Source organism: Cetorhinus maximus, chromosome 36, assembly GCF_964194155.1.
Source record: "Cetorhinus maximus chromosome 36, sCetMax3.hap1.1, whole genome shotgun sequence".
Taxonomy (NCBI): domain Eukaryota; kingdom Metazoa; phylum Chordata; class Chondrichthyes; order Lamniformes; family Cetorhinidae; genus Cetorhinus; species Cetorhinus maximus.
Window position 1 is genome coordinate 6,952,129 of NC_135914.1, and position 13,966 is coordinate 6,966,094.

A 13,966-nucleotide genomic window follows, 5' to 3' on the forward strand; every position below is an offset into this window, starting at 1 on the left:
GTTAAAGGGGTCTCGATGGTGAGATTCCCTCTGTTAAAGGGGTCCGGATGGTGAGACTCCCTCTGATAAAGGGGTCTTGATGGTGAGACTCCCTCTGTTAAAGGGGTCTCGATGGTGAGATTCCCTCTGTTAAAAGGGTCTTGATGGTGAGATTCCCTCTGTTAAAGGGGTCCGGATGGTGAGACTCCCTCTGTTAAAGGGGTCCTGATGGTGAGACTCCCTCTGTTAAAGGGGTCTCGATAGTGAGACTCCCTCTGATAAAGGGGTCTCGATAGTGAGACTCCCTCTGTTAAAGGGGTCCGGATGGTGAGACTCCCTCTGTTAAAGGGGTCTCGATGGTGAGATTCCCTCTGTTAAAGGGGTCCGGATGGTGAGATTCCCTCTGTTAAAGGGGTCTCGATGGTGAGATTCCCTCTGTTAAAGGGGTCCGGATGGTGAGATTCCCTCTGTTAAAGGGTTCTTGATGGTGAGACTCCCTCTAATAAAGGGGTCTCGATGGTGAGATTCCCTCTAATAAAGGGGTCTCGATGGTGAGATTCCCTCTGTTAAAGGGGTCCGGATGGTGAGACTCCTTATTTGAAAATGTCCCAGTAGTGAAGATTTCTTTTTGTTAACAGGGTCTCATGCTGAGACCCCCTCTTAGAAAAGGTCCCAATGGTGAGTTCTTTGAAAGGAGTCCTGATGGTGAGATGCTCCCGTTGAAAAGGGTCACACAGTGAGAGTTTCAGTTGCTTGTTCTATTATACCCTAACCTGTTGCTTCCCTTATCCCCACCAGATAAAAAATGCAGCAGCCAATGTTTTGCGGGAGACCTGGCTGATCTACAAACACACAAAACTGCTCAAAAAGATTGACCATGCCAAAGTGAGGAAGCACCAGAGGAAGTTCCTGCAGGCCATCCATCAGTGAGTTCATAGGAAGGGGCTGTCATACGGATGTCCTGCACTCAGAGGACCAATAACGGGACCGTAGTCAATATCCGGGAGTGAGTTAAAGGCTAGAATCTAATTGAGGGGTTTGGGTGGTTTATATATAGAATAACAGATACCCAGGAGTAGTTACACACTGGAATCTAATCAAAGGGTTTGGGTGGTTTATATATAGAATAACAGATACCCGGGAGTGAGTTACAGACTGGAATCTAATTGAGGGGTTCGGCTAGTTTATATATAGAATAACAGATACCCGGGAGTGAGTTACAGACTGGAATCTAATCGAGGGGTTCGGGGTGGTTTATATATAGAATAACAAATACCCGGGAGTGCGTTACAGGCGGGAATCTAATCGAGGGGTTCGGGTGGTTTATATATATATACTAACAGATACCCGGGAGTGAGTTAGACTAGAATCTTATCGAGGGGTTCAGGTGGTTTATATATAGAATAACAGATTCCCAGGAGTGAGTTACAGACTGGAATCTAATCGAGGTGTTCAGGGGTTTATATATAGAATAACAGATACCCAGGAGTGAGTTACAGACTGGTATCTAATCCAGGTGTTCAGGGGTTTATATATAGAATAACAGATACCCAGGAGTGAGTTACAGACTGGAATCTAATCGAGGTGTTCAGGGGTTTATATATAGAATAACAGATACCCAGGAGTGAGTTACAGACTGGTATCTAATCCAGGTGTTCAGGGGTTTATATATAGAATAACAGATACCCAGGAGTGAGTTACAGACTGGAGTCTAATCAAGGTGTTCAGGGGTTTATATATAGAATAACAGATACCCGGGAGTGAGTTACAGACTGCTATCTAATCGAGGGGTTTGGGTGGTTTATATATAGATTAACATACCAGGGAGTGAGTTACAGACTGGAATCTAGTCGAGGGGTTCAGGTGGGTTATATATAGAATAACGGATACCCGATACCCGGGATAAAAACAGAAAATGCTGGAAAAACTCAGCAGGTCCGACAGCGTCTATGGGGAGAGAAACAGAGTTAACGTTTCGAGTCTGTATGACCCTTCTTCAGAGCTAAAGAGAAGTAGAAATGTGATGAAATTTATACTGTTTAAGCGGGGTGGAACAGGTGAAGCTGGATAGAAGGCCAGCGATAGGTGGGGATAAAGGAGGGAATGACAATGATGTCATGGACAAAAAGACAAAGGGAGTGTTAATGATAGCAGTAAAGGCTAAAGGAGGTGCTGATAGTGGCATAAAGGTAAGAAAGCAGAATGTGTTAATAGCAGAACAAGGGTAAGCACTCTGTGAAAGAACAACATGGAGCAAGTAACAGATGGCTCTTTTGGGGGTGGGGTGGAGGGAGGGGGGCAGTGGTTGGGGAAAAAGGGATAAAAAGGGGATAAAACAACGAATATATGAATAATAATGAAAATAAGTGGATATAAAATTAAATTTAAATTTAAAGAAAGGGGATTAAAAAAAGGGGTGAAGATAGAGGAGGGAATTCATGGTCTGAAGTTGTTGAACTCAATGTTAAGTCTGGAAGGCTGTAAAGTGCCTAGTCGGAAGATGAGGTGCTGTTCCTCCAGTTTGCAATGGGCTTCACTGGGACATTGCAGCAGGCCAAGGATGGACATGTGGACATGAGAGCAGGATGGTGTGTTGAAATGGCAAGCGACAGGGAGGTCTGGATCATGCTTGCGGACAGACTGAAGGTGTTCTGCGAAGCAGGCACCCAGACTGCATTTGGTCCCCCCAGTGTAGAGGAAACCGCATTGGGAGCAGCGAATGCAGTAGACCAAATTGAAAGAGGTGCTAGTGAAGCACTGCTTCACCTGAAAGGTGTGTTTGGGCCCTTGGACAGTGAGGAGGGAGGAGGTAAAGGGGCAGGTGTTTCACCTTCTGCAATTGCATGGGAAGTTGCCATTGGAAGAGGATGAGGTGTTGGAAGTGATGGAGGAGTGGACCAGGGTGTCCCGAAGGGAATGATCCCTATGGAATGCTGGCAGGGGGAGTGAATGGAAGATGTGTTTGATGGTGGCATCATGCTAAGAGTTGGTGGAAATGGCGGAGGATGATCCTTTGAATGTGGAGGCTGGCGGGGTGAAAAGTGAGGACAAGGGGAACCCTATCATGGCTCTGGGAGGGGGAGGAAGGTGTGAGGGCAGAGGTGCAGGAGGTGGGTTGGACATGGTTGAAGGCGGGAAACCTCAGTTAAGGAAGAAAGAAGACATTGTCAGATGCTCCATTTTGGAAAGTGGCATCATCGGAACAGATGCAACGGAGGCGAAGGAACTGAGAGAATGGGATGGAGTCCTTACAGGAAGCGGGGTGTGAGGAGCTGTAGTCAGGGTAGCTGTGGGAGTCGGTAGGCTTGTAATGAATATTGGTGGACAGTCTATTACCAGAAATGGAGACAGAGAGGTCAAGGAAGGGAAGGGAAGTGTCAGAGATGGATCATTTGAAGGTGACAGGGAGGTGGAAATTGGAAGCAAAACTGATAAAATTTTCCAGGTCCAGACAAGAGCACGAAATGGCACCGAAACAATCGTTGATATACCAAAAAAAGAGTTGTGGAAGGTGACTTGAGTAGGACCGGAACAATAAATGTTCCACATACCCCATAAAGAGACAGGCATAACTGGGGCCCATGCGGGTACCCATGGCCACATCTTTTATTTGGAGGAAGTGAGACAAGTTTAAGGAGAAATTGTTCAGTGAGAGAACAAGTTCAGCCAGACGAAGGAGAGTGGTGGTGGATGGGGATTGTTCAGGCTTCTGTTCAAGGAAGGAGCGGAGAGCCCTCAGACCATCCTGGTGGGGGATGGAGGTGTAGAGGGATTGGACATCCATCGTGAAGATAAGGGGGTTAGGGCCAGTTATGATGTAGGGCATCAGAGGAATCGCGATTGTAGGTGGGAAGAGACTCAGTAAGGGGAGAGAGAATGGAGTCAAGATAGGAAGAAGTGAGTTCCATGGGGCAGGAACAGGCTGACACGATGGGTCTACCGGGACAGCCCTGTTTGTGGATTTTGGGGAGGAGGTAGGAGCGAGCTGTCCGAGGTTGGGAGACTATGAGGTTGGAAGCTGTGGAGTGAAGACCTCCAGAGGAAATGAGGTCAGTATCAGCCCTGGAAACAATGTCTTGATGTCCGGTGGTGGGGTCATGGTCCAGGGGGAGGTAGGAGGAAGTGTCTGAGAGTTGTCACTCAGCCTCTGTGAGATAGAAGTTAGTACGCCAGACAACAGCAGCACCACCCTTGTCAGCAGGTTTGATAACAAAGTCAGGGTTGGACCCAAGAGAAGGGAATGCAGCAAGTTCAGAAGGAGACAGGTGAGAGTGGGTGAGAGGAGCGGAGAAATTGAGATGGCCAATGTCACACCGACAGCTCTCAATGAAAAGATCAAGAGCAGGTAAAAGGTCATAAGGAGGGGTCCAGGTGGAGGAAGAATACTGGAGGTGGGTGAAAGGATCCGTTGAACTGGGGGAGGATTCCTGCCCAAAGAAGTGAGCACAGACGAAGGCGGCGGAAGAAGAGTTCAGCATTGTGTCGAGCCTAAAATTCATTGAGGTGAGGGCGTAAGGGTATGGAACTGAGTCCTTTGTTGAGTACTGAACGTTCAGTAACAGAGAGGGGAAGGTCAGAGGGTATGGTGAATACACAGCAAGGGCTGGGATTAGAAGACGGGATGGGGTCAGAGGGATGGGAAGGGGTGGAGGGTCCTGGATGTGGGTTGGTATCAATTCGTTGTTGGAGCTTGCGATACCTGAGAGTGAATTACAGACTGGAATCAAATCAAGGGGTTCGGGGTGGTGTATATGTAGAATAACAGATACCCAGGAGTGTGTTACAGACTGGAATCTAATCATGGGGTTCGGGGTGGTTTATATATAGAATAACAGATACCCGGGAGTGAGTTACAGGCTGGAATCTAATCGAGGGGTTTGGGTGATTTATATATAGAATAACAGTTACCCAGGAATGAGTTACAGACTGGAATCTGATCGAGGCGTTTAGGTGGTTTATATATAGAATAACAGATACCCGGGAGTGAGTTACAGACTTGAATCTAATCGAGGGGTTCGGGTGGTTTATATATAGAATAACAGATGCCCGGGAGTGAGTTACAGACTTGAATCTAATTGAGGGGTTTGGGGGTTTATATATAGAATAACAGATACCCAGGAGTGAATTACAGGCTGGAATCTAATTGAGGGGTTCGGGTAGTTTATATATAGAATAACTGATACCCGGCAGTGAGTTACAGGCTGGAATCTAATTGAGGGGTTCGGGGGTTTATATATAGAATAACATATACCCAGGAGTGAATTACAGGCTGGAATCTAATTGAGGGGTTTGGGTAGTTTATATATAGAATAACATTCCGGGGAGTGAGTTACTGACTGGAATCTAATCAAGAGGTTTGGGTGATTTATATCTAGAATAACAGATATCCAGGAGTGAGTTACAGACTGGAAACTAATCATTGGTATTAATACGTTGTTGGAGCTTGCGATACCCGAGAGTGAGTTACAGACTGGAATCTAATCGAGGGGTTCGGGTGATTTATATATAGAATAACAGATATCCAGGAGTGAGTTACAGACTGGAATATAATCAAGGGGTTTGGGTGGTTTATAGATAGAATAACAGGTACCCAGCAGTGAGTTACAGGCTGGAATCTAATTGAGGGGTTTAGTGGTTTATATATAGAATAACAGATACCCGGGAGTGAATTACAGGCTGGAATCTAATTGAGGGGTTCGGATGGTTTATATATAGAATAACAGATTCCGGGGAGTGAGTTACAGACTGGAATCTAATCAAGAGGTTGGGGTGATTTATATATAGAATAACAGGAGTGAGTTAGAGACTGGAAACTAATCGAGGGGTTCAGGGATGGTTTATATATAGAATAACAGTTACCCAGGAATGAGTTACAGACTGGAATTTGATCAAGGGGTTCCAGGTGGTTTATGTATAGAATAACAGATGCCCAGGAGTGAGTTAGAGACTGGAAATTAATCGAGGGATTTGGGTGGTTTATTGGTTTATATATAGAATAACAGATACCTGGGAGTGAGTTACAGGCCAGGATCTAATCGAGGGGTTCGGGTAATTTAAATATAGTATAACAGATACCCAGAAGTGAGTTACATGCTGGAATCTAATTGAGGAGTTCGGGTAATTTAAATATAGAATAACAGATACCCAGGAGTGAGTTACATGCTGGAATCTAATTGAGGAGTTCGGGTAATTTAAATATAGAATAACAGATACCCAGGAGTGAGTTACATGCTGGAATCTAATTGAGGAGTTCGGGTAATTTAAATATAGAATAACAGATACCCAGGAGTGAGTTACATGCTGGAATCTAATTGAGGAGTTCGGGTAATTTAAATATAGAATAACAGATACCCAGGAGTGAGTTACATGCTGGAATCTAATTGAGGGGTTGAGCCAATCTATATACAAAATAACGTATACTTGGGATTGAATTACAGTTCCTGCTTCTGGTTGCTAGCCAGTTACTGTTGCTAGCAAATATGTGTATGTGTTGGATGAGGACAGGATCTGACTTAGCTGTGATGTTACCTATGTAAAACATTCACTGTCTTGACTCAGCAGGAGTCTGTGTCTTGGAGAGGCAGAGATAAATGTTAGAGAGTCGCTGTTCAGGCACTGGGGATAAAAGGCTTGTTGTGATTGGCTGAAAAGTAGGTTGGCACACTGCAAAATTGAGTGGTAAGTGGCATATTGACACCCAGCAAGTTACCTATCTCAGTCACCACGCTGTAGGGGAGGGGGCTGCGTGCTGGGCAGGCAGCACAGCTAGAATCCTATGCAATACTGTTGAACTTTGAGAAAGGTGTGTAGGTGCAGTGCAGATTCACCAGAATGAAACTGGGGCTAAAAGTATGGCTTGCATTGAACACAGAAGATTAAGGGGTAATTTTACTGAGGTGTTGAAAATAATTAAGGGGTTCCATAGTGTAGATACAGAGAAACTATTTCCTCTTGTGGGAGAATCAAGAACAAAGGGGCATCATCTTAACATTAGGAGGTTTGGTGGTGATGTCAGGAAGCCTGTTTCTTAACAAAGGGTAACGGAAATCTGGAACTCACTCCCCAAGATTGAGGTCAATAGAATTTTGTTGGGTAAAGTGTAAAGGGGTATGGAGCAAAGGTGGGCAAATGGATTTGAGGGGCAGATCCACCACTAATAGACTGAATGGCGGAACAGACTCGAGGGGCTGAATGGCCCCCTCCCATTCACATTCACTCACAGTTGACCTCTTTGCCGCTCTTCGGGGCTTCTGATATCCAGGGGTCAGGCCATCTTGCCCTGACCAAAGAGGGTCGTTCGGAGGAGACATATGCGGGGCGATGGGGGGGTCACTGAGAGTGTTCAGATTTGTTGCATTCAATAGTTGTGAGGGTCTGTACTTTTCTGATTATCCCACAGGCTTCGCAATGTGAAGATGGAGCAGAGGAAACTCAACGACCAGGCAAACACCCTGGTCGATCTCTCAAAGGTAATATTCATCAAAAGAAACAAAAATTCTTGTGGGGGAAGGGTAGGACAGCTCACATTCCCTCAGGCGCCTTTGATTCCACGCTACTACAACTTTGCCTTGCTCCCTTGATGCCTCAATTGGTAATTAAAGGGACGGAGCCACTCAGAGAAGTAAGATGCCAGGTTCTATCCCTGGTATAGATTGAGACAGCTGACCTCAGACGATGGACCAATTCGCTTTAGTGCCCCTAAGATCAGCACAGGGGAAAGAAAATCACTTTCTTCACTGACGAATTCCCCCCCCCCGCCGCTCTCCAAACCAGACGTCGGTAGAGACTGTGGTGTTGCTCTCGATTGATTGCTAATGGCCAATGGCTGTTCTGCCTCTCAAGTGAAGGAGGGTCACAGATCTGGGACTGGGGGCGGTGGGGGAGAGAGTGGGGGGTGGATTCTGGTCGAACCCCACCAGTGAGGGTTGGCACCTTTGGGAAGAGGACAACGATAGGGGTTGCAGGTGGAGAAGCGCAGTTGGGGCAAGAAACAGCAGCAACTTAACGCCGTCAAGAGATTCAGATAGAGGCGTAATGAGGGGATTATTCTGAAGCTGCACAGTAGCATTATACAGGAGTTAAGAGCATGCTTTAAATTATTAGAGGATTATATCTGTGTGGCAGGAATCTCTGTGCTTGTGCCTGGTTAATCCCACCAGCTGTTCCATCTCATTTCATTTACCTGCCTGTCGTTTTCTTTCACCTCTGCTCCCCTGATTGTGGCTATAGTAACAAGCAGCTTTTTTAATCCAATTGTGGATCTTTATTTAATTCAATCAGAAATCCTTCAGCACCAAGAGCAGCCAGCCCAGGGACCATCTCCAAAAGGCACCGCTCTACTCAAAACGTATCACTTGCTGTTTTGAATTAAATGATTGCAGGGGTAAAAAGCAATTGTCATCAATAAAACTCATTTTAGTACTCCTTTTAGTGTTTAATTCGTGGCAGAAATAACGGATACAGCTGGAGTCTTTTATTTTTTTGCCCTCGTCCTTTTTAGAAGGAGCAGTTTCACTTTGTAACTAGCCCATGTTGTATTCAACCATCGCTCAGTGGGGCAGCACTCTTGCCTCTGCGTCAGAATGGTTGTGGTTTCAAATCCCGCTCAAGGACCTTGAGCCTAAAACAGGCTGACACTCCCAGTGCAGTACTGAAGGACCACGGCACTGGCAGAGGCGCTGTCTTTTGGATAAGATGTTACCACCAAGTGCCCAGTCTGCCCTCCCAGTTGGGCGCAGATCAGGGGACCTCTGCCTGGTGTACTGGCCAATAATTACCCCTCAATCAACATCACTGAAATAGTTTGTTTACAACATTGCTGTGAGATCTTGCTGTGCATTAATTAGAAGTGTACTTCATTGCCTGTAAAGCAATTTGGGATATACTGACGTTGTGAGGATATAGTCGGATACACTGGGGCGGTGGCAGAATCAGATATACAGGGGTGGAGGCAAGGTCCAGGGTAGGGATGGTGGCAGAGTCCGTTACACAGGGTGGAGGCATGTCCGACACACAGGGGGTGCTGGCGGAGTCCGATACACAGGGGTGTGGGTGGGGATGTGGAGTCTGAAATACAGGGCAAGTGGCAGAGTGAGATACACAGGCACAGTGAGATATACAGTGTCAATTGCAGAGTGAAATATAGAGGGGCAGTGGCAGAGCGAGGTGTACAGGGAGATTGGCAAAGTGAGATATACATGGGCAGTGACAGAGCGGGATATATGGGGCAGTAGCAGAGTGAGAAATACAGGGGCAGAGTGAGATATACAGAGATAGTGGCAGAGTGGGATATACAGGGGCAGTGGCAGAGTGAGATATACATGGGCAGTGACAGTGCGGGATATATGGGGCAGTGGCAGAGTGAGAAATACAGGGGCAGTGGCCAGAGTGAGATATACAGAGATAGTGGCAGAGTGGGATATACAGGGGCAGTGGCTGAGTGAGATATACTGGGGCAGTGGCAGAGTGGGATATACAGGGACAGTGGCAGAGTGGGATATACAGGGACAGTGGCAGAGTGAGATATACAGGGACAGTGGCCAAGTGAGATATACTGGGGCAATGGCAGAGTGGGATATACAGTGACAAGAGTAGGATATACAGGGACAGTGATAGAGTGGGATACACCGGGGCAGTGACAGATTAGGAAATACAGTGACAGAGTGGAATATACAGGGTCAGAGGCAGAGTGGGATATACAGGGTCAGAGGCAGAGTGGGATATACAGGGTCAGAGGCAGAGTGGGATTTTCAGGGTCAAAGGCAGAGTGGGATATATAGGGTCAGAGGCAGAGTGGGATATACAGGGTCAGAGGCAGAGTGGGATATACAGGGTCAGAGGCAGAGTGGGATATACAGGGTCAGAGGCAGAGTGGGATATACAGGGTCAGAGGCAGAGTGGGATATACAGGGTCAGAGGCAGAGTGGGATATACAGGGTCAGAAGCAGAGTGGGATATATAGGGTCAGAGGAAGTGTGGGATAGACAGGGTCAGAGGCAGAGTGGGATATATAGGGTCAGAGGCAGTGTGGGATAGACAGGGTCAGAGGCAGAGTGGGATATACAGGGGCAGTGGCTGACATTGTGCCAGTTGTCCCTTTTTGCTAGTGATGACTCATATTAATGGTAGCATGTTGTGAAATGTTCAGATTCTGTGCTGGGGTTTGAGGAGGAGGAGCCTGTAATTTATTTGATGAGTGCAGGGCGCCACCATGAGGTGTTCATAGTAAATTACAAGCGGGCAATTGCAGTTTAAACAAGGAATCTCATTTAAAGTGATAATTTGTGAATTTTTGCTTTGTCCCAGTTCGCGGGTTATTGGGGTTGGAAGTGGGAGAATGTTCCTACATTTGTGATGCAGCATCAGTATCAAGAATTCCTCACTCAGAGACAGCAGAGCTTAGATATGGAGTAAGGATCCCTGATTCTGTTCACTTCATTTCACGTAGAGAAAAAAAAACAAGAAATATACTACAGATGCTACAAATCTGAAAGAAAAACAGCAAATGCCAACAACTTTTAGCTTCAGGCAGCAGCTTTAGCTGGAACCAGAGAGGAGATGGGATTTTTTTAAGTTGTTATGATCTGGAATGCACTACCTGAAAAGTGGTAGAAACAGATTCAGTGGTAACTTTTACCAACAATAACTTGTATTTACATAGCACCTTTAATGTAGTAAAAGTGTCCCATGGTACTTCACAGGGATGTTATTAGACAAAATTTGACCCTGAGTCACATAAGGAGATATGAGGAACAGGTGACCAGAAGCTTGGTCAAAGAGAGGTCAGTTTTAAGGAGTGTCTTAAAGGAGGAGAGAGAGGCAATTCCAGAGCTTAGGGCCCAGGTAGCTGAAGGCACGGCCGTCAATGGTGCAGCAAGGAGAGTGGGGATGCGCAAGGGGTCAGAATCGGAGAAACACAGAGAGCTGTGGAGCTGGAGGAGATTACAGAGGTAGGGAGAAGGGGGGAGGCCATGGAGTGATTTGAACAGGAGGTTGAGAATTTTAAATTTGAGGCATTGCTGGATGAGGAACCAATGTGGGCCAGCGAGCACATGAGGTGATGGATGAATGGGACTTGGTACAGGTTAGGATATGGGCGGCAGAGTTTTGGATGAGTCCTGTAGTTTACAGAAGGTGGGAGGCTGACCCGAGGAGCATTGGAATAGTGTGAGTCTGGAGGTGTGAAAGCATGCATGAGGGTTTCTGTAGCAGATTGACTCAGGTGGAGGCAGAGACGGGCGATGTTAAGGAGTTGGAAATATGTCATCTTGGTGAGGGGAAAGGAGAGCGGAGATGAGGGTGTGAGGAATGCCGCTCTGATGCCAAACCTCACTGCTTTCCTGTGTCCCTGTCCCAGATGCAGACCATCATGTACGACCTGATCACGGAGCTGAACGACCGTGGCGAGGACCTGGAGAAGCAGATCATGAGTCTGGAGCACAAGCTGGAAGGACTGACGAGCAGTTTCCAAGCCTTGCCGAGGCTGATCGCCGACACCCTGCAGCAGCAGCAGCAGCAGCTCCTCAGCGCCATCGCCGAGGCGGGCAGCAGTGCCCACGGCGACTCGCAGCGTTCTGACAGCCAACTGGGACTCAGCTCCCCCTCCTTCCCGACCCCTTGCACCAGCTCCAGCAGCTGTTAGGGCCCCTGAACCTTGGACCAGGCGTGATTTTCCGTTTCCACCCCCCCTCCCAACCCCCAACCTCTCCTCTCTCACCACCCTTCTGCCTGCTGGCTCTGCGAACGGATAAGAAATGAGGATACAGGCACATAGGATCAGAGCTCTCATCCAACTCAGCACTGTACCTATCCCCTTCCTCCCCACTGGTTCAAGGGGTGCTTGACACTCCCTCTCTATTGCACCCCCCCTCCAACTCCCTTCAAGTTGCTGCTGGGTGGTTAAAAAAACAAACAAAAGGAGCATCTGTCAGCTGTGGCTCAGTTCATAGCACCCTCGCCTTTGAATCAGAGGGTTGTGGGTTCATGTCCCACTCCCGGAAACCAAGAACTGTGATTGTACTCGAAAGAGTTGCAATCTGTGACTGTTGGTAACTCGAAAGAGTTTCAGTTCTGAAGCCAGAAGAGACGGTGTGCTGGGTGAGGAGGGGCTGATCTCGCTGGTTAGGAGTGAAAATGAAGGATTGCCTTCCCATAGGAGCGGAGACACGGGTGTTTTCAAACAAAAAAAAAACTGTGGCCATCACGAGGAGAGGAGGAGCTTGACCGAGAGCCTTCCTGTCGCTGCTTATTGCCAAAACATTTTTTTTTAAAAGAAACACATATATATATATACATAAACAAAAAAAAAATACACAAAACAGAATAAGCACAACACGAGCCTCTTCAGTGGTGGTGGGTGTGGCTGTCAGCGTTTCCCCTGCCTTGCTCCGGGCTCGGCACCAACTTGTCTGGGTTAGTCACACACACACCCACCCACCCACAAGCCTGCCACTTCCAGTCCCGTTCCAGGATTTGAGCCCACGATCAAAGCTGACCAACGCCCCCCCCGCCTCCACTGCGTAGCAGTGAAAGTGAATGTTACAAATCCCACGGCCGAGCTCCTTATTGTTAGTTGGCGAGTTCCCCCTGGTGTCGGGGAGGGAGAGGAAAAGAGACGAAATAAAGTGGTCGTTCATCCCAAAATTCAGCCTAAGAAGATGACATGAGGAAATCACTCAACTCGCCAGGAGCCAAAAAAAAGGGGAGGGGAGGGGGGGGGAAAAAAAAAACTGGGCTTTTCTGAGGGGCCTCTCGAGATTGAGCTCATTCGGCTTCTTTTTTTTTTATATATAAGGAAAAGCCAGCGGCAATGATCCTTCTGTTCCCACGGCGATGCAATGACAACAGAAAATTTGATTTTATGCAAAGTTTTTTTGTCTGCCAACTCTGGGGACGGCGTGGACGAGTTGAACAAAGGAGAAGGGGTCCCTGTGCTGTTCCCTGTGCGTGGGACAGACAGACACAGAGAGACAGAGACACGGTTGTCAGAGACGCTTTCGTTTTTTTTTTAAAAAGGAGAGACTACTATTTAGAAATTACATAGAATTTACAGCACAGAAACAGGCCACTCGTGGGCATAACAAAAAAAATATATATAGTCGCACCTTGCCTCTGCGATGCCTCATTCTTTTATTAAAAAAGATAAAATGAAAGGTTAACCGAGGAGAAGAATGTTGAAAGCCCAAAGGGACTGCTTATCAGTATTTGTATTCACTCTGTGTCGGTATAATGGTGATGGATGTGCTTCAGTATTTCACAACTGTTAAAACTGTCCTGGGCTGGCATTAAGACTCTCACCATACTGAGTGTGAAAAATTAGCTTCAAACCAGAGTGGGTGACAGTGTGGTTAAATATTTTTTTTTAAAAGATTCCTCCTCCCCCCACCCCCTGCCCCATTTCCACCCCTGACTCTCTCACTTGGGGGTGGGGTGAAGGGCTGAGAAGGGGGGGCATTGAGACGTTTCCACACCTCCCACCCGCCGCCTCACTCACAGCAGTTCTTCATTCTCCAAGTGGCGAGAGACGAAGGGATATTTGCCCCTGGAAGACACAGCAGCCGAATCTGTCCTTTGGCTCCAATGTCTGTGTGTATGTGTGTGTGTGTATCCCACCTTCTGGGTTGATTAACTGACCAGACAGTGAGGAAGAATGGAAAGGCTACCTGGTTTAACCCTTCCTCCACAAACTCTTTCTCCGAGGCCAAAGACAGATATTAATTTTAAAGCAGATTTCCCATCATTTTCCCCAATGCTTATCGATTTCTCACCCCTTCCCCCTTAGTTACTTTTCTTAGCCTGATCAGTGTTCCCTTTCCTTCAGTTGGGTTGCTAATGGGGGATGAAAGTGATGTGACACCAATGGATTTTTCAAGGATCTAGCACAGGCACGATGGGGTGAATGGACTCCTTTCCTGCTTTATTCTACAATTTTGTGGAAGCTTTTTTTAAAATTCATTCATGGGGTGTGGGTGTTGCCAGCTAGGCCAGC

The 13,966-nt window shown here is 47.0% G+C and overlaps 1 protein-coding gene across 1 annotated transcript; it reads left to right on the plus strand.

Annotated features, from left to right (window-relative positions):
• Positions 1-775: 775 nt before the first annotated feature.
• LOC144672262 (small conductance calcium-activated potassium channel protein 3-like) lies at positions 776-13,414 on the plus strand. The gene is made up of 3 exons (XM_078534103.1): positions 776-905; positions 7,379-7,448; positions 11,336-13,414. The coding sequence occupies exons 2-3, from the start codon at positions 7,395-7,397 to the stop codon at positions 11,618-11,620; spliced, it is 339 nt and encodes a 112-aa protein (XP_078390229.1). The 5' UTR covers positions 776-905; positions 7,379-7,394; the 3' UTR covers positions 11,621-13,414.
• The last annotated feature ends 552 nt before the right edge of the window (positions 13,415-13,966 follow it).

What these genes read in the sequence shown, in the direction of transcription:
- LOC144672262 (XM_078534103.1), top strand. Translation starts at nt 7,395, where the DNA reads ATGGAGCAGAGGAAACTCAACGACCAGGCAAACACCCTGGTCGATCTC. An exon ending in CCCTGGTCGATCTCTCAAAG is followed by an intron (nt 7,449 to 11,335) that starts GTAATATTCATC and finishes TCCCTGTCCCAG; the next exon opens with ATGCAGACCATCATGTACGA.